Source organism: Xenopus laevis, chromosome 9_10L, assembly GCF_017654675.1.
Source record: "Xenopus laevis strain J_2021 chromosome 9_10L, Xenopus_laevis_v10.1, whole genome shotgun sequence".
In the NCBI taxonomy this organism is placed as follows: domain Eukaryota; kingdom Metazoa; phylum Chordata; class Amphibia; order Anura; family Pipidae; genus Xenopus; species Xenopus laevis.
In genome coordinates, this window is record NC_054387.1 from 5,826,045 (window position 1) to 5,851,938 (window position 25,894).

The following is a 25,894-nucleotide window of genomic DNA, read 5'->3' on the forward strand; positions in this document are numbered from 1 at the left end:
CTTGCACAATTGTTGCAACCCGGTAAATTGCTCCAACTGCGCATGCGCCGCTTCGCCAGTCTCCGTCTCAGCTTACCGAAGACCCGGAAGATTGCTGCGGTGAACTCTGATGCTGTGACTCTGCTCCAAGGGGTAAGTAAAAAGTTAGGGCCATTTCCATAGGGGGAGGGGGGCAGCTAGGCTGAGGGGGGAGGGAGTCTACGTGGGGTGTTTTTTTTTGGTAAAGGATTTGTTTCTCCTTTAAAGGCAGTCTGGAAATCAGTGCAATTTGCATCAGATTTCAAAGACAAGTGAACCTCACTTTCTCCTTGATGATTTGCAACGACCCCCTAAGCATAGCTTCTCAACAGCAGCCCAGAGCTCACTGAGCATGTGCAGTGCCGCTGACACTCCTAGCACAGTCCAAAATGGAGAGCTCCTGTACACAACAGACCTGGATTATTAATGCTGAATTTAAAATTTCTATCCTATCAGTCTTTAGTTCTCCTTTAAATGTGTGGTTCGCCTTTCAGTGAACTTTTAGTATGTAATAGAATTACTAATTCTCAGCAGGTTTTCCGTTGGTCTTCATTATTTATAGTTTTTGCATTATTTGCCTTCTTCTTTCGACTCCATCTTTCAAATTGGGGTCACTGACCCCCATCTAAAAAGCAAATGCTCTGTAAGGCTACCAATGTAGTTATTGCTACTTTTTATCACTCCTCTTTCTATTCAGGCTTCTCCTATTCCTATTCCAGTCTTTTATTCAAATCAATGCTTGCTAAGGTCATTTGGACCCTAGCAAGCCAATTGCTGAAATTGCAAACTGGAGAGCTGCTGAATAAACAGCTAAATAAGTCAAAAACCACAAATAATCAAAAATGAAAACCAATTGCAAATATTCTCAGACTATCACTCTCTACATCATACTAACATACTAAAACTTAGTTTTTACATAAGAGCAACTTGCGGTCATGTTTAAGTGTTCCCTTTAGAGGCCACACACTTGCATGTGAAAAAAATGTCAACCCCCGCAGAAGTTTAGAACAGTCTCTAACTCTCTAACCCAATGGCTGTTGTCTTCCTGTAAATACTGTACGTCTCTTTGCCTGGAAATCCCATGAGTTGAGGAACCAATCAGAACGTACCAATGAGCTCACCCAAAGAAGGGGGCGGGCGAGGAAGACGAAGAAGAGGGTTATGGAAGGAGGAGCGGCAGTTGCTGCTGAACAGGCAGTTGAACTTAGAGAACTGGGAGAGGAGTGAGCAGTCTGGGAAAAAAGTGGGGGTGAAATCAGTGAAAACTGGAGGGTGGGAGGAAGGAGAGCGTGGACTTTCTGTGGATACAGAGGAAGAAGACATTGTGGAAGGCAGAAAGGAAAATAAGGACAGGAGCTGGTAAGTGGTGCCGGGCTCAGACTGAATGGGAGGGTTGTGTGTTTCAAAGTCAAAATCATGGCGCCAGTTAATGTACTGTATATACAGTAGGTGTCACTTGAGTTGGGTGCTCAATTGGGCTTCCACCGACTGCGTAGAACGTGTGTCTACGTGCAAAAGCGACCAATGGATTGAGTGCAATATATCCACTCTGGGGGCCTCTTTAGAGGTCAAAATAGTTGATTGTAGGTTCTGCAGAACATTTGCATGCAGAAGCTTTATTGTAAGGTACTTACTGTATGTATTGGTTGACTTGGCCGCTAAAGTGCTTGTCCAGTGTAAACTCCCCATCTGGATAATAGGAGCCCGGCCTGGGAATATATGCACACTGAGGGGGTCTTAAAGGCGTTGTTCACCTTTGAATTAACTTTTAGTATGATGTAGAGACTAGAGAGTGATATCCTGAGACAATTTGCTATTGGTTTTCATGTTTTATTATTTCTGGTTTTTGAGTTATTTCGCTTTTTATTCAGCAGCTCTCCAGTTTGCAATTACAGCAATCCAGTTGCTACGGCCCACATTACCATAGCAACCGTGCATTGATTTGAAGAAGAGACTGGGAAATAATTAGGGGAGGGACTGAAACGAAAGATGAGTAATAAAACGTAGCAATAACAATACATTTGTAGCCTTAGAAAGCATCTGTTTTTAGATGGGGTCGGTGACTCCCATTTGAAAGCTGGAAAGAGTCAGAAGGCAAGTAATTCAAAAACTATAAAAAATAAATAATGAAGACCAATCAAAAGGCTGCTTAGAATTGGCCAGTCTATAACATATTAAAATTTAATTTAAAGGTGAACAACATTTAGAGTTGAGAAAAAGAGTTGTAGGCCGCCTTGGCTTGGAACAATGAAGACTTTGTGCCGTCACCCTGGTGTAGACCCATGCCAATAAGTTGTGGAGCCCACTGTGGGTTTTGGGGACCACTACTTTCAATAGATAGTACAAAATAGCAGAATAGTTGGTGGTGTGCAAAGTTCTGCACACTTGAGCACAGGCTGCCATACTGGTTGCCTTGGCTAAGGTAATACAGGTATGGGACCTGTTATCCAGAATGCTCGGGACTTGAGGTTTTCCAGATAACGGATCTTTCTGTAATTTGGATCTTCATACCTTAACTCTACTAGAAAATCATGTAAACATTAAATAAACCCAAAAAGCTGGTTTTGCCTCCAATAAGGATTCATTATATCTTAGTTGGGATCAAGTACAAGCGACTGTTTTATTATTACAGAGAAAAAGGAAATAATTTTTAAATATTTGGATTATTTCACTATAATGGAGTCTATGGGAGACGGCCATTCCATAATTCGGAGCTTTCTGGATAACAGGGTTTCCAGATAACGGATCCCATACCTGTACAAGCTACTGTTTTATTATTACAGAGAAAAGGCAAGTCATTTTTAAAAATCTGGATTATTTCATTATAATGGAGTCTATAAAAGATGGCCATGCCGTAATTCGAAGCAGTCTGGATAGCGAGTTTCCGGATAATGGATCCCAAATGTAACTTTTAAGGAGTTTGCAGAAGATGCAGCAGCTCTTGCAATATGGCAGCTTCCACTTATGTGTTAACGTTAGAAATATTCCTTGTGTCAGAAAGATGCAATGGGGATAAATACTTTAAATGAGATGAAGGATTTTGCCTGTAGGTGCGGTTGGATATGAGAGCCTTGGTTGATTCCTGAAGGCCCTATTCTGAGTTAAGAAGAACTATTATTGCTTAAACTCGCAGTACCCTTTTGCATACAAGAAAGTATTTGAAAGAGAAAGCAGTCAGTAATAACTTATTTCATTTATGGAGATGCTATCCTTTTAAATGTTTGGGGTGGTGGTGAGTTTGTGTTATTTCTTGGCATTATCTGCATGTAAGTGAATTCACATGAGAGTTCCTGTGCGCTGGTTGTGAGTGGGAGGCCGGTGGCGTGACTCATTTGTCAGTACTCTAACATGGATTCCAGGCCTCTCAGGCAGACAGCCCTCCCACATGTCCCAGCCTGATGGCAGCTGCTGTGCGTCTCAGTATTACTTGGTGTGTGGCTTGGATATGGAGTGCATACATTTGGAGCCTCTTACAAAAAAGTAGTAAGTTATGGTTGAGGGAGGGCCCATTACTGAGAGCAAGCAGCATTCCAAAAACTCCACTTCTGCTCTTGTTGGACGCAAGTTGGGCCACTATCTTACCCTACTGTTGACTTCTTGATCTGACAACTTCCTACCTACAACTGCTGCTCTTCAGGGGGTCCATGGGCAGTTAGTTGCTTCTATTTGTGTTCCCCATAGATAAAGCCACCTGGAAACTCTGGCCAAGTGTAAGAGGAAAGTTGCATGGAGCAATTTTTCCTTAAACATAGGAAGCTGTTGGTCCTATGGTCTTAAAACCATGGCACATTTTTCCAGCAAAACTGGTTCCTTTCAGCTGAAACCTCCTTTGTGGTCAGCAAAACCCATGATTGTCACCATAACAGACCATAAACAGCTCATTCTAATGGTGTCAAAGAGAAATGACCTGTGGTTACAGTCATAATTTTTGATTGCCATTGTTAAGTCACTAATTTGAACTGCAGCAATTTGCATTTTCTTATCACTACAACGATTTTGGATTAATAACAATAATTATATGCATGCCATGAGCCTAAAACGAGATGACTAAAGAATACCGGTACAGCATTTTACATTTAAATTAGGAATGCACCCGCAATCCATCTGGGCAGGAATACAACTTGAACTTTATAGATTAAGGACGTCCGTGTGTCATTGCCTTTAGATTGGCACTGCTTAATTTATGATTGAGAATATACAGTAGATGTATTCTTCTTTATAAACCCACAAGTCAACATCATCAGGCCGGCAGACCCTGAGGTTGCACCTTCAATGCTATGATGCCCAAATGCCAATTTTTTGGGATGTCTTTTTTGGGATTAGTGATGGTAATGAAGCTGGGCATGACAGAATGTGTTGAGTTACGGTGTATTCAGATATATCCATGGGAACAGTGATGGTGAAGGGCAGGAGTTGACAAAAGGAATATGTTAGGGAGTATATGGCCCAGATGCTGCTGATTTGGGTTATTAGCGAAAACCGCAAATTTGGATTGGTCTGGACCTCATATAATTATGAAATAAAATAACAATAACAGATGCTTATGAGCTTATGTATTAATCATGTATAAATTAGGGATGCACTGAATTCAAGATTCAGTTTGGGATTTGAACATTATGTAACTTTATGTAAAGCTTTGATCTAGCTCAAATTTGATTACACAAATGTTTGGTGGAAGATGTGGTTTTAGGGTAAATCCAAGAATTGGATAAAATTCAAAATGCCCCATTACCTCCAAGTTTAACTAGCAATAGGAACATCATCAATCACTTATGTGTCATAAAGGCCAATCATTTCTGCGACAGCCCAAGAAAGAATGGTCGGGTGGGATGGTTAAGATTTGGGGTGAATGCTTAATTACTTTATTGGTTTCAGCTGGAACCATACTATCATAAGTATGTAATCTTGTTATGAGCTAAGAGTTTGAGCTAACTAAATGTTGGGCAGCAAAAGGGTAAGCTGCTTGAACCTAAAGGCTTGGGCCTCCACTGGCTAATTTCAGCTCTACTGCAGGCAGTAGCCTCCTCTCGTTTCCGCATTGAACTGGCTCAACATGAACAGACTCCGGCGGATTTCGGCTCAAAATGCAAAGACTCTGTTTGCGCCGAGCCAAGCCGTTTCAATGCGGAAAAGAGAGGAGGCTACTGCCCGCGGTAGGGCTGAATTCAGAAAGCAGATTTTGGCTAGCTGATTTCAGCCCCCGTGTGTCCCTGGCCAAGTAGTCTGAAAGGCTCTGCTATAAACTTAAGGGTGGTGGCACACATGGCTACTGGGGGAGATTAGTCCTCCAGCGACAAATCGCCTCTTTTTCAGGCGACTGTGTGCCACCACCCTAAAGGACATGGACAGCAGGGGTTAAGCAAAAGCAAATACCAGCAGTTATTGTTATTGCCACTCCCCGTGTCTCTGAGATAAGGATTACAGAGTCTTTGTTTGTATACTGAAGTCCTATGGAATCGATGTGTGGCTCACAAAACTATGTGCTGGTGTATTTGCACAGTCATTAGCAAGAACTTTGATACCAGGGTCACTTCTCAGATGGCAATATACTAGAGCCAGAGAAAAGCAATGGCACTCTCTGCACAGAGTAATATGGTCATCAGATTGACCCCGGTGGTGCAACAATGGGTCAGGGGATTATGGTTTGGTAACTCATAATTTGTCAAGTGTTTCTGAGCAGTAATCATCTGACCAGCGGGTGTACTAGAGGGGCCAAAGTGATTACAAAGTCTACAAATAGAACATTTGAGTGTTTTGCTGCCTGCAAGCTGGCAGCAAAATGCTTGAATTTGTGGTAAGTGCCATAGCCCTTAAAGAAGCAGAATGACCCCTTTTCAGAGCACTAAATCGGGCTTGTGAAGAACATACTAACATACTTGCAAAATCTATGGATTATGTTATTTAATAAGCTTATCAGGGCAAACAGGCAGATTGAAGCTACTCCATGTTTGGCCCTTGCACGGTGAAAAATGAAGTACCGATGCACAAAAAATCCTTCTGAATAATCTATTGCATGTCTGCAGGCCAAAGCGGTAATGTCATTATTTACCTCTGAGAACCAAACACGGAGTTGCTTCGTTTTGCCTTGTTTAGCGCAACAAAATCCATTGATTTTTCTTAATTAAAACAGGCAAAAAGTATGTTCAGCGCAAGCTGTCCCCTGATTGAGGAAAGATATGTGTCCTGCAAGTGTAGATCTGAAAGATACAAGTGTTAATTATTAATACCGGGTATTTATGAACATTGATGTGGTTAAAATAAAATGATACACAATAGGAGCATGGCAAAACCCCTATTAGTAAAAGACTATTATTATAATCAATAAAATATAATTACTTGATATATATCTTTATAAATACCTAGCCTCTTCCTTTTACTGAGAGGGTTATATAATGATGGGCATGTACAGTTCCTAGACAGCAATCTGAGGTAGATTCTGTTACTAAGATAATATAGGTTTGCCTGCATCCCACATTGCTTGTGGCTTTACAGACTCACAGAAACGTCCATGTTATATTTTTCTATAGTGATTGTGCAGAACAAAATCTTGAATCCCCAGTTAATTTGCTATGAACCAACCCAGTGATAATACTAAGCTTTGACCCAGGCCTAGAGCAGGAGTGTTGCTGCATTCACACAGACCCAGGTACTACAGCCTCACATCTAATACGAATGGTAGCGTACATAATTATTCCTGCCATACTCCATATTTGCACTGAGGTGTCTGCGGTGGGCCTCATGGTGGGGAGGCCTGGGTGTTGTTGCTTCCCTCTGCCCCCCTTGTAATAACTTCACGTGCCTAGGGTACTTGGTTGGGGAGCAGCATACCAGGCAGCCATAGTGTGACATTGAAATATGGCTGTACATTAGGGGGCAAATTCACTAGAGGGCTATTTCTCGCCTGCGAAGGCTACGCCACACTTCGCGCCACTTTGTCAGGCGGAAAATTCCCTTCCAATACGCTAATTCACTAAAATTCAAAGTTGCATCTCTGCAGTCGAAGCCTGGCGAAGTTTTGCTAGCGTTAACTAGTCAGCGTGTGAATTTCCTGGCGAACTTTCGCTAACGTTCGTTTCTGCCTAGCGAACCTTCATTACAATACTTGCCGTTAGGTCAATTTGAATGGGACGGGTACATATAGGTCATCTATACAGATATGGTATCCGTTATCCGGAAACCCGTTATCCAGCAAAGTGCCGAATAACGGAAAGGCCGTCTCCCATAGACTCCATTATAATCAAATATACCAATATTTTACAAAGGTATTTCCTTTTTCTCTGTAATACTAAAACAGTAGCTTGTACTTGATCCAAACTAAGATATAATTATTCCTTATTGGAAGTAAAATCAGTGTACTGGGTTTATTTAGTGTTTACATGATTTTCTAGTAGACTTAAGGTATGAAGATCCAAATAACGGAAAGATCCGTTATCGGGAATACCCCAGGTCCCTAACATTCTGGATAACAGGTCCCGTACCTGTATTTATATCTATATATCTATATATATATATATCTATCTCTCTCTCTCTATATATATATATAGATATATAGATATATATCTTTATTAGAGATGTTGGTGCAAATCCTTGACGTGGCCTTATTATTACCCATAAAGGAAGCTAAATAAAGACAAAAGAGATCCTCTAATGCCCTAGACATGAGCCCACCCTAACACAAATGTGGCATGCCCCTTAAATGGTAAAAAAAAAAAAGTTAACAATGATATTTAATACTTTAAACTTTTAAAGACAATCCCGCTTTGAAATATGAAAAAATGCCAGCGTGTTTTTTTTTATAGTTTTTATGACTTTTCAGCATACAGGATATGATGTCACTGACATAAGATTAAGGAGGATATAGCTGCATCTGATCAGTTCGCCAGGTCTAAGCTCTGGCGAAAGGGGTAACGTAATGAAATTGAGTGAATTTGCGGAGTAACGATCGTTCACCTGAGTGAAAATTCGATAGAGCGTACTCTCACTAGTGAATTGCCCTCTACAACCCTTAGTAAATTGGCCATGCCCCTGTGGATTGGATTTCTTGCAAATTTTTGCCACTTCGCGCTTTAGTAAATCTGCCCCAGGCTATTACTAAAATTGCTATACGGAGCGTGCACCAAGACAGAGCTATGGCTCGAAAATGAAGAAAGCACTCCTCAACCAAGCACCCTAGACTAGTTACACCCCTTAGATTCCACAGTTATATACCTTTCCCCTGACACCAGATAAATCTGCAGGGCCCAGTTGTTTTATATTCCCACTGTGTTACAAGATGGCCACCTCTGGATGCGTCTCCTTTAACCGCAGCTATAAGGAGCAGTGGCAAACCATTATTCCATAATCTGCAATACAGTGTACATAATATTAAATATATCAGCTGCCGTAGGGTTGTTTACATTTGCGTGCCTCATTTCTTTTCTTAACTAAGTCTTTCTGCTCATTAATCCTGTACAAAATCCTGTGGTGATTTCAAACCACTCTGAGGGTAAAATAAAGACAGCTAGAATCTAGAACTTTTATTTGAAACACTACACAATCTTTACAGGCTCAAAAACAAACGTTATGGTGTCAGAGGCCAGAGCAAAAAAGTAGGCCATCTTGTCTGACATGAGGAGCTGTGCGGTTCTCATCACTTCCTGGTTGGTTTCCGTGGAGATGGATTGGCTGATTAGGGAACAAAGAAGGGTTTTGTTTTCTTGTGATTGAGTCATCTGCATACTTGTCTAGTTGCCATAATGTGCTGCCAATTTGATATAAAAATATAATTACAGTAAATACATAGCAATCAGCCGCTAATGTGGTACAACTGGCCTATAATGGAAGCTATAGTTACTCAACCAGTTTGTAGCAGGGTTGCCGCCTTTTTTTCCCTGGCCTTGCCAGCTGATGATGGTGTCTAGAGGGGGCAGCGGTGTGGTGTTTTTGGGGTGGGGTCTTGATGTTTTGGGGCGGAGTTATCACATTTTGGGGGCCATGGCCGTGAAGGGACTGAAGTGCTGAGGAGTGGGCAGGGTTTTGAGAAGTGGAGACAGGGCTTTTGGGAGGGACGAAGGTGAAACAACTAAGGCAATTACATTGTAATTAACAAATTACATTTGTATATAGTTACATAGTTAAAACAGGTTGAAAAAATACCAAAGTCCATCAAGTTCAACTCCTCCAAATGAAAACCAAGCATCTCCATATACACACACTGACCCCTTCATACCAGGGTCAGACGCTAGTTCCCCCGCCACACCGCACATGCACGTTTTGTTTTGCCACGATAAAGGGGCAGATTCACTAAAGGGCGACTTGTCGCCAGACCACTTCGCCAGGCGCAAATCCACTACCACTACGCCAATTTACTAATATGCAAAGTTTCACCCTGGGTGCTGAATGCTGGCATCTTTTCGCTAGTGTTACTTCGCAGTGTGAGCATTTCATAGTGAAGATGCGCTAGCGCTTAGGTCAATTTGCATACGGCGGGTAATTTAAAGTTGTATGGACGTCTTTATTGTGAATGTTGGTGCAAATGCTTGAAGTTACCACTTTTTATTAGAAATGTCCAGGGAACCTTAATAAAGACAAGAAAAATTATATAATGCCCTACACATGAGCCCACTGTAAAATTAATGTTATATTTTAGAAATATGCTAAAGTTTGTTAGGACTTTTGCAGCCAATCCCGCTTCACAAAAGGAAAAGTCGCCAGCGTTTTTTGTAACGTTAATGCATTTTTGGCACACAGGATATGATGTAAGTGACAGAAGATTGAGGAAGATCTAGCTGCTTTTTAGCACGTCGCCTGGTCTGAGGTTGCGAAGTCAACTCTGGGTAAAGAGGTATCGTTCAGTAAAATCCGCACTTTACTGAATTTGCAGAGTAACGACATTTCGTGAGAGCGAAAAGTCGCCTTGCAATAAGAGTGCGAACGAATGATAGCAATGTCCTATACCAATATCTATACTAACTATAGCTTTTAGTATCACAATAGCCTTGGATATTATGCTTGTCCAATAAATCATCCAAGTCCTTCTTAAAAGCGTTAACAGAATCGACCATCACAACATCACAGCCATATTCACTTATCCTTTTATATAACACACAGGTTATCTCTCTCAGGAGGAAGGCCAATACCCTTTGTTTCCTTGTTTGTGGGATGGAAAATGGATGGAAAAACATAGTTCCATTAAGCTGACTTCCATGTTATGTGGTGACTGCCTTGTAGGGGAAAGCATAAGAGAAGGGTTCCTGTGATAATGTGTTAAATACGGTCATTTACACGGCAACCCCATATTACAGAAATGACAGCTGTTGATAGGCCTGTACTGGGATTTAAAATAGGCCTTGGCATTTTGAAGACACTGAGGCTCAAACAGCCTCCCAACCTGCCCAAAAATAGTTAGTGTCTATGGCATCTTACTGACGCTCCTCATCATATCATCGAGTTTTCAGAATCAGCCACATATAAAGATTGGGATCTACCAGAAGACCTTTAGCTGGTGACCAGTAGATCTCAAGACACTGTCAACAAACAGCTTGTCTAAATCACCCTCCTGTTTCATGCTTCTCATTCAGATATTTATTCTGTTAAGGTCACATAAGAAATAGTTGTTTGTTAAATATAGCAATATACATTTTTTCATCAATCAGAATTTAAATAATATTTTCCATGGAACAGAATGCTAACAATGCTTTTATTTATGTACATCCTAATGGGGCAAATACACTAAAAGTAAACCTTCCATTAGCAATGTATGGGCACGTCTGTCCATAGACAGTCACTATTTATTGGGCTGGTGGGGGGACTGTTTGGGCCTCTGTGTACCTAAACGGCCAGGGTCTATTATGATTCTCAGGTCAGACCAGGGCCAGAACCAGGGGTAGGCAGAAGAGGCATCTGCCTAGGGTGCAACAAAAGCGGGATGCTGGGCAGGTACCTGTCCTCTGCCTACCCTTAGTCCATTTTTGCTACTTTCTCTCCCCTCCGGTGTTCTCTCCCCTGCCTTCAGACGCTCACTCCCCTCCCTTCCGACATTCTCTGCCCTCCAGCACTCCCTCCCCTTCTGCGCATGCGCGCACCTTCCGACGCTCTCTCCACTCCAGCGCTCCCTCCCCTTCTGCACATGTGCGCACCTTCCGACGCTCTCTCCACTCCAGCGCTCCCTCCCCTTCTGCGCATGTGCGCACCTTCCGACGCTTTCTCCACTCCAGCGCTCCCTCCCCTTCTGCGCATGTGCGCAACTTCCGACGCTTGCTCCACTCCAGCGCTCCCTCCCCTTCTGCGCATGCACATACACTTAATCAAGGGAAATCGCAGTGGCCGGCCGAGACACCTAGGGCCCGGAGCTGGTCCAGACCTTACCCTCAACCCCATGGTGAAGCTTAGGAAGAACATAATGTCATTATAGTCACTTATTGAGGTTTCTGTGGATTGAGCCATTGTGTGTGTGTGTGGGGGGGGGGGGTGAATTTATGGCACAACTTGAATGTGTTTGTAGGGGGTTGTAATGGTTTATCTCAAGTTGCAGAACCGCAGCACGGGAGGTTAGTTTCGAGAATTTCTTTTTCCTGTTTGTCTCACTGAGGCAGTTTTCAGAATCACAATAACAGTTCTAGAGAAGTGAAGACTCAGTGAGAAGGGGCGGAGGTGGAATGAGAACTTCTATTTAACCCACTCGGCTACCAGCGGCATTCTGTGTTTCCTCCATCTCAGGTCTCTATGCTTTGTTCCCAGGGTCCCGGGTTCAACTGGCAAGGTAAATGCTCTCTCAGGCGTCAATGGCACACATATTCTTTCATTTCAATAAGAGGGTCCGTGTCTAAAGAGAGAAAGAGATATGGGTTCAGGGAAGGAAATAGGCAGGAAGAAAAGGGAGGATCCTGGTCAGAAGAGGAGAGCGGGAAGCAGTTTAAGGAGCGAGGGGGAGACACAAGTTACCGGCAGGGTTTGGAAGACATCCGAATAAAACCTCCAGTGATCTTAATTCATTAGCATTTCCCCAAACAATGGCAGGCCAAAGGATTATCTAGTAGTATAAGAGGGAATACAGTTTGCACAAATGATTTTATCCAGTAAATACACATAAGTGTGTTGCAGCAAGCAGCATTTTATTCCTGTTAATGTTTCAGAAGAATAAATGGCACATTGTGCTACACGTGCCTCCGGGATTGGTGAAAAGAATTTCATAAGCACATCACACTTCCTGCTCAGAAATATACAAATGCAGAAGATTAGGAAGGGGTCACTCGAGTGTTCCACCCTCCCCCCATCTATAGCATATGCTCTAAATTGTTAGAAAAGGAACAACTCATTGACGTCTAATATCCTCATAATTTACAGTAGGGGGTACATTATCCCTTATAATACATGAGTGATACTCAGAGTTCCCTGTATAACTCAGCCTGCAGCCTTGTGCCTTTATATGGTCACAGAACAACCCCTCAGTGACTTCTAATATCCTTATCATTTACAGTAGGGGGTACATTATCCCTTATAATACATGAGTGATACTCAGAGTTCCCTGTATAACTCAGCCTGCAGCCTTGTGCCTTTATATGGTCACAGAACAACCCCTCAGTGACTTCTAATATCCTTATCATTTACAGTAGGGGGTACATTATCCCTTATAATACATGAGTGATACTCAGAGTTCCCTGTATAACTCAGCCTGCAGCCTTGTGTCTTTATATGGTCACAGAACAACCCCTCAGTGACTTCTAATATCCTTATCATTTACAGTAGGGGGTACATTATCCCTTATAATACATGAGTGATACTCAGAGTTCCCTGTATAACTCAGCCTGCAGCCTTGTGCCTTTATATGGAAACAGAACAACCCCTCAGTGACTTCTAATATCCTTATCATTTACAGTAGGGGTACATTACCCCTTATAATACATGAGTGATACTCAGAGTTCCCAGTATAACTCAGCCTGCAGCCTTGTGCCTTTATATGGTCACAGAACAACCCCTCAGTGACTTCTAATATCCTTATCATTTACAGGAGGGGGTACATTATCCCTTATAATACATGAGTGATACTCAGACTTCCCTGTATAACTCAGCCTGCAGCCTTGTGCCTTTATATGGTCACAGAACAACCCCTCAGTGACTTCTAATATCCTTATCATTTACAGTAGGGGGTACATTATCCCTTATAATACATGAGTGATACTCAGAGTTCCCTGTATAACTCAGCCTGCAGCCTTGTGTCTTTATATGGTCACAGAACAACCCCTCAGTGACTTCTAATATCCTTATCATTTACAGTAGGGGGTACATTATCCCTTATAATACATGAGTGATACTCAGAGTTCCCTGTATAACTCAGCCTGCAGCCTTGTGCCTTTATATGGTCACAGAACAACCCCTCAGTGACTTCTAATATCCTTATCATTTACAGTAGGGGGTACATTATCCCTTATAATACATGAGTGATACTCAGAGGTCCCTGTATAACTCAGCCTGCAGCCTTGTGTCTTTATATGGTCACAGAACAACCCCTCAGTGACTTCTAATATCCTTATCATTTACAGTATGGGGTACATTATCCCTTATAATACATGAGTGATACTCAGAGTTCCCTGTAAAACTCAGCCTGCGGCATTGTGTCTTTATATGGTCACATTACTCCTCAGTGACTTCTAATATCCTTACCATTTACAGTAGGGGGTACATTATCCCTTATAATACATGAGTGATACTCAGAGTTCCCTGTATAACTCAGCCTGTAGCCTTGTGCCTTTATATGGAAACAGAACAACCCCTCAGTGACTTCTAATATCCTTATCATTTACAGTAGGGGTACATTACCCCTTATAATACATGAGTGATACTCAGAGTTCCCTGTATAACTCAGCCTGCAGCCTTGTGCCTTTATATGGTCACAGAACAACCCCTCAGTGACTTCTAATATCCTTATCATTTACAGGAGGGGGTACATTATCCCTTATAATACATGAGTGATACTCAGACTTCCCTGTATAACTCAGCCTGCAGCCTTGTGCCTTTAAACTATGCAGAATAAAAAGATTATTTTCCACCCCTTAAAGTTTAAATGATCTTCCTACAGAGCCATATAAGTAAACATGCCTCATGTAAGTTATTATATACAATATAAGGTGTATTCATGCATAACTGTGCTGCAACGCCTACACAATGTTTGCGTACGGTTATGGTATATATATATATATATATATATATATATATATATATACAGTGCAGTTCTGTTATGGCATGCTGTCTCCCTGTGGCAAAATACATTTCACATTTGTACTTTCCATTTCTGTATAAAACAAAATTCAGATGATAAAGGTATACACAGAATCTCTTAAAGGAGCAGTATACCCAGCCCCCCATTGAATAGGGCTTTGCTCAGCATATTTTTTGCATATTGTTTTAAACATGAAAATATATGTTTTTTTTTGTTATTTCTTGACAAAAACAGGGAAAAAAGGGAAATTGAAGCTACTCCATGTTTGGTTTCTGTGAGGCATACAATTACATTACCAGATCCAAATATGCAATTCAGGCGGCACCCCGGAAAAGTTTGAAGGTTTATTGCAACAGCATCGCCTCATGCATTTCGGGAAACATTCCCTTAATCATAGGCTGCTGCTTATATGTCGGCCTAGACCAGGAGTCCCCAAACTTTTTTTACTCATGAGCCACATTCAAAGTGTAAAATAATGTTGGAGAGCAACATAAGCATCCAAAATGTTCATGGAGCTTCCAAATAAGCCTTTGCTTGGGTATTTGTAGCTCCTATGTAGACTTAAAGCCAACAGGAGGGTCTATTTGACAGTACACGTGTTTTGTTTTGTTTTTTTCAAACAAAACTTGCCTTTAAAGGAACAGTGATGTCAAAAAATAAAAGTGTTTTAAAGTAATGAAAATATAATGCAGTATTGCCCTGCACTGGTAAAACGATTGTGTTTGCTTAAGAAACACTACTATTGTTTATATAAATAAGCTGCTGTGTAGCAATGGGGGCAGCCATTTAAAGGAGAAAAGGCTCGGGTTACACAGCAAATAGCAAATAAGCTCTGTCTGTCTAATGGTGTTATCTGTTATCCATTAGTTAACCTGTGCCATATAGCCGTTTTTCAATTTCCGCCATTGCTCCACAGCAGCTTGTTTATATGAACTATAGTAGTGTTTCTGAAGCAAACAGATCAGTTTTACTAGTGCAGGGCATATGTACATGATATTTTCATTACATTTTTTGGTGTTACTGTTCGTTTAAGTTAGGAATTCAAAAATAAGCACCTGCTTTGAGGCCACTGGGAGCAACAGCCAAGGGGTCGGAGAGCAACATGTTGCTCACGAGCCACTGGTTGGGGATCACTGGCCTAGACAGTCACAACAAAGGGTATGGAAGGGATTAAATACTAGTAATCTACTTTGCTAGGACTAAACATGGAGTAGCTTCAGTAAATTGCCCTGTTTAGTTCAGGAAATAACAAAAATCATTTAGACAGTTAGATTATTAACATCACTTAACCTAGGAAATGATTTAAAGAACACACAGGGAGAATGACAAGAAAGGGCCTCAGCTGCAATAGAAATAAACATTATGAATAAAAATGGAAGGTCACAATCTTTAATTTTTAAATTAAGGTTCCAGGGAGGAAGAAGAGGATTAACTGCAATCCCACCAGGCAGCCCATGGGTTAAGCCCTCGGCTCAGTGGCATTGCGTAGTGAAATAGAAACTGCTTCCTTTAGGGAACTGGTTTAACCAGCTTTGCCACCACATTCAATTAGTAATACGCAACTTTTCTTTCTCCATGTACCTTATTTTTTCAAACCGCCAATGTTTTGGAATCGCAACTGAAAGCTAGTAAGCTGAGTAGTCTCATGGACAGTAGACAGATCATGACATTATTATTTGGGGGGCTGCTTCCCACTACTGTCTTTGTTCTTGAATCAGATGCAACTCCTGATAAGATCAGAAGGTTCTTGGGTGGCACAGCCCACTGAGAAGAAGTCTTTGACCGTTCAGGAATGTCATATTGTAAATAATAATTGTATTAAGAATCACATTAAATCTGGGCCAAAACCAGCTGAACCAATAGTCGGACATTATTATTATTAGGCTTTATTTTATAGTAGCCTATACAGACCCATCAGGAGATGACCACATTGCACTGGTGTGGTCCTTTCCCATCGGGATATTCAGACCTGTCTAATAGATATTTGGTCAATCCTCAGACTTATATTATATTAGGTTGTCAGGTTGGCCCCATATATGGTCCAATAAGATGCTAAGCAAGAAGCCTTGGTCTGACCTATATGAGACACACATTCCATCTGAATTTACACATAATGCAGTTATGGGACCTACTATCTAGAATGCTCAGGACTTGGGAGTATCTGGATCAGGGCTCCTTACTTAAATTGGATCTCCATAAAAAAAAAAAGTAAACATGTAATTCAACCGAAATGGATTGTCTTGCCTCCAATAAGGATTAACTATATCTTAGGAGACAGAAAGTCACCATGCAAACAACTTTCTCACTTCGTGGAGGAATGAGGAAAATACTTTTAATTTTTTTTATTGGTGGGGTGTGGTGGCAAAAAAAGTCTCGTGCACATCTTTATGGTCTTTGCCGATCAAGAAAAAACATATTTAGAATGTTTTGTTGTAACTAAAAATATTGGAGACAGACAGAGTTGATTTTAGTAGTGGTGTGGGCATGGGGCAAAATTATGCAAAGTGGGATCTGCCCTGCAGCTAAATAATACATTGTTCAACAGTCTGAATACATGGTTTTGGTCAATTCCCATAGAGGACAATGGGGACAATCCGGGGTGTTTTGGTCCTGCCTTCCAGGCTAAAAAAACACAGAAAAGTGTCTGAAATTGCCTCCACAATCACAATATTGTTAGTGTTGGACTGGGTCTCCTAAGGCCCACCAGATAACCCAACACCTTGTGCCCACTCTCATAACAATCAAATACAGTTTCAGTAGTATAGGTTTTTATATACTGTAGGCCCACGGTGGAAATGAGGATGGGCTGATGGGGTCCACTAGCACCTGGGTATACCAGGAGATACTTATCCACTGACATTACTAAGCATTGGTGTATTTGTACAGGTGTTAACGACAGCGTCCAATCATAGCTTGTGTACGGCAGGTGACCTCTGTATCCTTTGCTTTCAGGATAACTTGCATCAAGAACCATGGCTGTTGGTCGTCAGCAGTCCTCTCACCTGGACCCAGACATACCCCAAAAGGTATACAAATATGAAGGGACAGTGGAAAAAGAGGCGGTGGAACCTGGAATGCCAAAAAATCTTAAAAATCTTCTGCCCTGGAGTGAAGTGATAGAGAAAGGAACAGCCAAGGAGGAAAAACAAAGTCCATCTCTATACATCTCAATCATCGCTCAACCTGAGTGTAAGACTGCAGTATTTCTCCTCCATATAACTCTGTCTTTTGCTCCATATAACCCTTCTTATAACTCCACCCATTGCACCATATAACCCTTCTTATAACTCATATGGGCACACTGTAACTCTTCCTATACATTTTTTTTTGTTTTAGGTGAGAATAATCATGAGATCTGCCCAAGTTTCCAGCAACATCAGATTTACAACACTGACTCCAAACAGTACAGGTAATACGACTAGCTATAAGAGACTACCATGATCCTCTGTGTCTGCAAGTTCTCTCAATGCCATGCTTATTTTAGTGGTTTAGGAGTCTTACTGTTTTGGTCTTACTGTTCAGTTGTAATTTGTAATTCTTCATACCTCATTCTAGTCACTTGGACACTGAGCACACAGCCAATAACGTGGTGAACTCAACAGAAGGAAAGCCAGCCCATCAGTCAAAGACTCCACGTATCAAAGGGAAGAAAGCAAAGCGAAAGAGAAGACAGAAAAATGGTTCTCAAAATCCAGATCAAAGGATTTCCAAGCAGGAGTGTCGGGCCCCAATCCCTGTTCAGGTATGAAACAAAAAAACTATCCCTAGAGAGACAATGAACACCCCATCCTCCTCAAACCTTTTCTCTGTAGGGTAGACAAATCCAACCTGATGAACAACCTGACATTGACCAGACACAGATATAATATACAAAGATATAACTACCCAATAGAAGTGCATCATATGGACAAGTTACAGTAAATCACCAGCTTACTGTTACAATGATATTTCTGTTTATGTTTTCTTCTTGATCTCAAGGATGAAGAGTCACAGCACAACCTAAATGTTTGGTGGAGTGATGGGAAGGAGAAGAAAGAAAAACATAACACAATATCTAATGAACATCAATGGCAAGAGCTCTATCTACTTAAAGAAGATGGACTGAAAGAACACCATAAACCCATTAACATTAAACAGTGCATATACCATATAGGAGGTGGTAAACTGCCACCATCAGCTGCTCTCCAAGACCCGTCCCTAGACAGTATTTCTGAAATTCTTAAAACCTTGGGGACAAAGAGATCTTGCGATGTAGACTATGGAGAGATCACAAGCCCAAAGTATGGCTCACCCAAGCTCAAAAGACCTTATGAAGACTCAAAGACTGATTCTGTGGAAGAATGTATGCTTGCAGCTCTGAGAGGCAGCGTGAGCATGGGGGAGCCTAAAAGCCTGTGCACCTTTGCCGAGGCCTGGAAACAAGAAGCAGATGATGAGGATAGAGAAACGGACACTGAAGGGGTCATACTAACAGAGGTACAGTATTGAATTGACTTTTTTCTTTACTCGAGTTCAGTTATACTTCTGAGGGACTCCACCATGGATTCATAATTTTTAGTTCTTGTCTCACTCCTTTTTTTTACATTAAAGAATTAATCCAATTCATACTAATTGTCAGAATTATTTGATTGTTTACATATTTGCAATTCTTTTTCATCTGTTTGGCCAAAGGACACATTTTTGAGATTTTTTTTAAACACTCTTTAGAAGCTGAAGACAGAGGATTACGAATACAAGGAAGATATTCACTGGACCAAAGACGGAGAAGCTCTGGGGTCTGGCTCCTTTGGAGATGTACTTCCTGCAAAGGATGAGCAAACTGGAGTTAGATTTGCCGTCAAAAAGGTTAATATTAGTGACCCTCAGCTAATTTATGAAGGATATAGTCTCACACTCCAGCTTTGTATGATCATTTCCTCTTCACCATTATGCAGGATTGCTGCTTAGTCCACTTTTATGTCCAATGAGCATAATTCATTTCTCTAAAATGAGTCTCAATTACTTTGCAGATACATCAGAGCAGATTCCGTTCCCAAGAGCTGAAGTCATGCCTTTGGGTCTCATCTCCAAAACTTGTCCCAGTGTATGGAGCAGTCCGGGAGGGACCTTGGATTAATGTATTTCTTAAGCTCATGACAGGTAAAAAATTAGAGCTTTGGTCAATTTTGGCCTTGAAGAGTCACATAATTACATTTTTCCATACTTAGGAGAGGGTAAAACCTCCACTGCAATTGATCTCTATGTACAGGCTATGATCAGACTTAAGCTGGCCATAGACGCAAAGATCCGATCATACGAATCATCGTACGATCAGACTTTCCCATCTCCTGACCTGCCACTAACCATTCAGATCAAATAAAGTAGTAAAAGAACAGATCAGCCGATGTTCTGCCCCTGACAGCAATCGTACAAAAGTTATGTCCGACCAAAGCTAGTGACAGTCTCCCTCGGAAAATCATACGATCGGCAATACATGAAGATATTATCAGCAGACGACAGAAAATTTTTAACCTTTCCAATTGACCAAATGACCGATCTCCGCCAGACAAAAAATGTTGGGACTCTCCACACTTTCCGAAAATCGTACAAATCGAGGATTCAGATCTTTGCGTCTATGGCCAGCTTTAGGCAATACCTGCTACAGATATGCCTGTATGGTTTCATTTTTCTTGATATTTTAAAACAGCCAAGTCCCCACCGTCATCTGATCATATACAATTTGGTCACTAAACTAAACACTATGGAAGGACTACTGGAGAACAATTGAGTCCTACACAAGAGCGAATCTAGTCACTATAAATTGGGCGGGTGTGGGGCTGTTTGGGCTTCTGTGTACCTGAAATGCCAGGGCTTATTTTGAATCTCAGTCCAGACCTGACGGGGGTGTACTATTCTCTGTTGCAGGAGGTTCACTGGGACAACTCATCAAATTAAATGGGTACTTACCGGAAGATCGGGCCCTTTACTACCTTGGACAGGTACTGGAGGGCCTTACACACCTTCATGCTAAAAGCATTGTGCATGGAGATATTAAAGGTTAGTACCCGCAAACATTTTCTATAATATCATTTTCATTCTCTGCCCTCTATTAACTGCCACAGAAAAGCTGATTCACTTGACAGTCACACTGCTCTTCATCCATATCAACCCCAGCTCCATTCTCAATTCTTACATACACATACCTTCTCTTTCTATCTACAGTTTAGAACCTTCTATACAGTACCTTTTGTTCTTTTCCCCTGCACAGCTGACAATATTCTCCTGTCAGAAGATGGCAATGATGCGTACCTGTGTGATTTGGGGCACTCTGCGTATCTGCCCATGGATGGATCCAAGAAGCAGCTTCTGACGTGTATGTAATGTCTCAGTCTCAATTTATTTCAAGGGAACTGCTCTTTTTTTCTGTAAGCATATAATTCTTTATGTATTGGGTATGCTCCAGTAGCATCATGTCATACCCATTTTGCCTTCTTCAGGGAGTAACAGATTACAATAAGAGGCATTAGAACCTTGTGGCCGGCCACCTTGAGATACACTAGTATCTTAGTCAAGGATAAAATGTGCAAAGAGGAAATAAAAAATGGAGATATAAAATAGAGAGTAAGCTACTATGCACAGAATATTCCATCTTTTGCTTGCTCTGCAAATATAAGATATCGTGCAACGTGATGAGACTTTTTCTGGTTGCTTCTCTGTAGCAGACTATGTTCCGGGGACAGAGACACATATGGCCCCTGAAATAGTACGAGGGGATGCCTGTGATACAAAGCTGGACGTGTGGAGCTCCTGCTGTATGATGCTGCATTTGCTGAATGGCTGGCACCCATGGAGCCGAACTCACAAGCCCCCACTGTGCCTGAAAGTGAGTATGAAGTGCTAACATAAAGAGATAGAACCTGAACCAGAAGAGAGGAGGGAAAGCTTATGCACTTATGGGCAAGGGGCAGGGGTATCTTACTGTCTGGCACAAGGGTATCCAACCTGCCTGTTTGCAGCCAATTGTGGACTGGGTTTGCAAATGAGGCCTATGATGTTTGTTTACTGCTCATAAATCTGTGTTTTTGGGAAAATATTTGTAAGTAAACATTTGTAGTTGGTGCCTGGAATGTAGTTTTGATACATGTCCTGAAGTTAAAATATTGAGTGTAATAGATGCAGGGAGGCAGCTAATAGAGGCCAGATAAGGCAGGCTGGGATTTTGGGATAGAGTTGAGTTCTCCTTTAATGATGATAATGTGGTTGGATGATAATTCCCTTTTGAGTTCAGATAAATGTCTTTCTCTCTTCTACCATCTGCGTAGATTGCCACTGAGCCACCCCCTGTGAAGGAGATACCCCCCACCTGTGACCCTCAAACGTGCGAGGTTATTGTAGCAGGTCTGGAAAAAGATCCATTCAGGAGAGTGACAGCAGCACAGCTACAGGAGAAAGTGAATCTGGCTTTGCATAAAAGTAAGAATACCTAATAAGGCATATGTATATACAAAAATGTAGGGCTGATGTCACATTTGCTATTGGCTTAGAAATTAAAGTACGTGGGATGTGGAATTGTCTATCACAGAAGGTTGGTTTCACCAAATGAGAGTTATGGGATATAATCAGATTCCTCCGTCTGGACTAAAACATGTCTATTATGTTTATTATTATAAGTGAACTACAGTTCGTTCATGGACATGTCTTTGTTTTTTATATTTTAGTTGGGGGACTGAAATCTCCATGGAAATCTGAATACAAAATGCCAAGGAACTTCCCAGATACCACCTTATCTCCCAGCCCTGTAATAGCAACTGAAACCCCTATTCCTAAACATGAACCTGCCTTGCATGATACCAGGCCCAATCCCAACAAATCGAAGCCAGAGCGCATTAAGCAGAAGACTGACAGCAGTGCAGTGCAGCTAGACATCTTCCATGGCAAGGAAATCCAGATGGAAAGAGGTGAGTGACGTTCAGAGAGTTTGTGGACATCACATCTACACACTCACAGCCACTTCTAAAGGTCATTCCAATCATCTGAAGAGAAGCACTTGCCATTTAAACTTCAAGAACATTATACAGCGAGAGGATCTGGCACTCCAAAAACATGATACAGTGAGAGTCAGTTTATTCTATGCTCTTATTTTCCACTCTCTGTTTAATGAACATCACTTTTATACGTATGGTGCAAGAATCCACCACCTCACACTCTGTAAAATGGGGTGTCAGTAACCCCTGCTTCTTACTGCATACACAATACGTTAGCTACCAGTACCCACTGCCTTTTATTCTATATTATCAAGGCAGGAGTTATTTAGTGCATCTGTGTACTTTGCATTTTCATGCCATTTATAAAAACAGGCTGAATTTCACTAATGGCAGTGCACTTCATCCTCCATAGAATATTTTCTCACCAATCTGTTCCTGGAAAGTTCCCTGGAAGAACAGGAGCAAATGTTGTCTTGCCTGAGCGAGGAGAACATGGATCTGCATCGCAGTCACAAGGTAAGACAGAAATTTTTCACATCAAGTTACTTTTTTCTATTAGATCCCTGCAACACCTACATGTACTTCTTTCCTGCAACCTTGCAGCCCCCATTGTATTTTTCCTGCATCCTCTACTTCTATTCTTTACAGTGTCCCTCTCACCTGTACATGTTCTACATCTCTTCTGCATCTTTGCCATCCTCACTTGCTTTTCTGTCCTGCATCTAGGTCTTCTTTTACTTCTCTCTCATATTTACTTCTTTCCTGAATCCCTACAATCCACTTCTCTAAGTTAACCTTGTCACCACATCATCCGTCTCTACCCACATCCCACCGACATTTGTATTTCTCAATTCTTTTTCGTTTTCCCATTCCTTGTTGTAGTACATGCACTTTCCTCTCCATATTGTGACTTGTATTTCTATCCTGCATCTAGGTCTTCTTTTACTTCTCTCTCATATGTACTTCTTTCCTGAATCCCTACAATCCACTTCTCTAAGTTAACCTCGTCACACATCATCCGTCTCTACCCACATCCCACCGACATTTGTATTTCTCAATTCTTTTTCCCATTCCTTGTTGTAGTACATGCACCCTCCTCTCCATATTGTGACTTTCTTCTCCTTTTCCACTCTGTAGGACTCAGTGCATACTTTTGACACAGCAAGCTCTGGAATTTATTCTTGGGACAGCAAGATGGATCCGCTAAGCCTCAAAAGTGACTCCCTTATCAATGCAGGGGTCCCAACCACTCCCAGCTGTTTCAACGGTATTGATTACCTTTCTATGCTCTCACAGTGATGGGTTGCAAGTCTATTTCTACGGTATTATAAAAATACTATAAAAGAGCACTCATATTCTTTGACCCTCCATTTCTAGCGTTTGAGGCCTCCTTCTCAAACCAACATCAACCACTCGCATATTTTCCTTAAATTTCAAAATGCTCTAGACTAGTAATAACAAGTGCTGTATAGTTGGTAGGGGTTACAAGACAGAACTAAACTAAGCCCATGCTGCTATGTAACCATCAACTGACCTTTCACGTGCATAGCATAGCAATTTAGTCATTCACTTAGTAATGTCTGTTGAATAATTCAGCCATTTGTAGCTATGTAAGGGTTTTTGTATTTAATCCTGCCAATGAACCTTAGGAGAGATTTTAAAACCCGTTTACCAAAATAGTTAGATTAATATATTAATGCTGTATAACCAAAGCCCACGTCAGTGGGTGGTGGGAATGTAAGGTCCTGTATAACTGGCAACCACTCACTCTTGTCTATTCACTTGGGCACAGGGTATAAGGTTCAGCTGCAAACACTGAGTGGGGAGAAGCTGCACATCTTGGAATCTGGAGGGACTAAGCTTGGAGATCTGGCCGTGGGGATTAGCAGTCAGGTGAGAATACACGCATCTGCTCAATCTGTACTGTACCAAGTAACTATAGCAAGTGTTTGGATTAGAGTTTGTAGGTTTAATAAATCTACTTACATAGCACATGCCCTGTGTCATATATACTATGTGTTTCTACCTCAGACTTGGGCCTATCCAAAGCACAGATGGACCCTCAAAAACCAGTGTGTTATCAGTAGGCTGCTAGAATATCTACAGCCTAAATCATTGATGCAGATAGCCCAGCTAATGGTAAACATGGGGCTATTTTTTGAGCTAAACAGTGCAGGGAAATTGAAGCTATTCCATGTTTGGTCCTTGCAAGGTAGATAAGTACATTACCATTGCACGTATAATAGCCCTGCATAACTAAGTCCTGCTAACAAAATATTTATAACAAAAGGGTTAAGAAAGAGTGTTGTATAATCTTATTATCTTCCAAGGATCAAACATGGAGTATCTACAATGTCCCGGTTTAGCTCAAAAAATAACAATCATTTATTTTTTGTGATTAAAACAATAGGCAAGAAGTATGTTAAGCACAAGACCTATTTATTGCACTTATGTGTTTTTTAATAAAAACCAAGATTTAACAGTAATTTTTGGAGCCTTAATCTCTATACAAGTATCCAAGTGAATAAGGTGCAAGCCTCACATTCTACATCCTTTCTCCTCTCTCAACATGTGCACAGATCCCGTTGCAGTCCTTCACAATACTGACCCCAGAAGGAAAGCCAGTACCATGGAGCACAGATATCGCTGAATGTGGGATACACTTGCAGTGTGCATTAGCCCCAGACCATGGTGGAGGCTGGATCTGGAGAGTGATGAGAGGAAGGCTGGAGCAGGGACCCATGGGAGAGGTGTATAGAGGTGGAGGCAGTGGTGGTGGCTCCTGCAAGAGAGAAGAGGCCTTTCCTTCAATCTAATATTGCCTTTCCCTCCCTGTACCTCAATTGCTCCAGTGGTTTTAGATGGTGCTCAATTCAAAGCTGATTGTTCAGTAACAAAACTGATCCCGTTAAACCATTCTGAAGAGCCAATGTTCAGTGGACAGGTTTCTAGCTAAGGTGAGATTACCTCAAATATGAACATTAGCATTATTATTTCCACTTAGACCTAAAAAAGCCTAAGGGGGCTATTATGCATTAACATATTTTCCGGATGCATTATGGATAGTGAACCTGTCCTCTAAAGAAGTGGCTTAGTCTTAGGGAAATGACGAGTGGCTTAGCCTTGAGGAAAAGTGTAATCGATATAAAATACACAGAGGTATGCATTTTCCCAATTGTACACCCAGTTACTGAAGTGATTTTGAAACATAATCAAATCAATGTAATGTTCTATGTTTTTAAATAGTAAAATTCTCTGAAAAGAAATTTGGTTTTGGTGTTTTTTATATAATAAAGTTGTAGTGCAACTCAAGGGTAAGAGTGCCCCTAGACCTCCTTTTGTTCCTAGCACACTGCCAATCTACTCCCTCCCAACCCCACTGCAATGGAAGCGACTCAACTGTTGATTGGGTGGCCAAGTACTTCAAACAGCTGTCAAAATCTCCCATGTATCCCCAGTGCAGAAGTGGCACTGTTACCCTAGGCCCAGGCCTTTGTGAGATATAGGGAACCAATCACCCAGTTATTTACATTAGTCTACCTGCACAAAATAGACTCGCTACTGAACCCAACCTGTAACTAAACTCACTATACATTCTGATTTGTGGCATCATCATACAACTAGAAGTTGGACAAGCAGAAGTTGGAAAAGCAAGGGAAGCTTTTTTTGATACCCTACCGACACCTATATTTCATACCCACATAATGATCTTTTT

The 25,894-nt window shown here is 41.4% G+C and overlaps 1 protein-coding gene across 2 annotated transcripts; it reads left to right on the forward strand.

Moving 5' to 3' along the window:
- The first annotated feature begins 1,184 nt into the window (after window positions 1-1,184).
- Window positions 1,185-25,445, forward strand: map3k14.L (mitogen-activated protein kinase kinase kinase 14 L homeolog). Of its 2 annotated transcripts, none has more exons than XM_018234845.2 (16): window positions 1,185-1,377; window positions 17,168-17,404; window positions 17,552-17,624; window positions 17,771-17,957; window positions 18,194-18,691; window positions 18,923-19,060; window positions 19,225-19,354; window positions 20,120-20,251; window positions 20,463-20,567; window positions 20,914-21,077; window positions 21,517-21,667; window positions 21,913-22,152; window positions 22,592-22,695; window positions 23,317-23,446; window positions 23,972-24,072; window positions 24,759-25,445. In XM_018234845.2, exons 2-16 carry the CDS (start codon window positions 17,188-17,190, stop codon window positions 24,993-24,995), a joined length of 2,607 nt encoding a protein of 868 aa, XP_018090334.1. In that variant the 5' UTR covers window positions 1,185-1,377; window positions 17,168-17,187; the 3' UTR covers window positions 24,996-25,445. The 2 variants fall into 2 exon arrangements, with proteins under 2 accessions (XP_018090334.1, XP_041432186.1); XM_041576252.1 differs by lacking the exon at window positions 1,185-1,377 and adding an exon at window positions 11,486-11,758.
- Window positions 25,446-25,894: the final 449 nt, after the last annotated feature.

Bases quoted from the DNA above. Each gene is read 5' to 3' on its own strand.
- map3k14.L (XM_018234845.2), top strand. From the start codon at position 17,188: ATGGCTGTTGGTCGTCAGCAGTCCTCTCACCTGGACCCAGACATACCC. The intron at 17,405-17,551 runs GTAAGACTGCAG...TTTTTGTTTTAG, and splicing joins AATCATCGCTCAACCTGAGT to GTGAGAATAATCATGAGATC. The intron at 17,625-17,770 runs GTAATACGACTA...ACCTCATTCTAG, and splicing joins ACTGACTCCAAACAGTACAG to TCACTTGGACACTGAGCACA.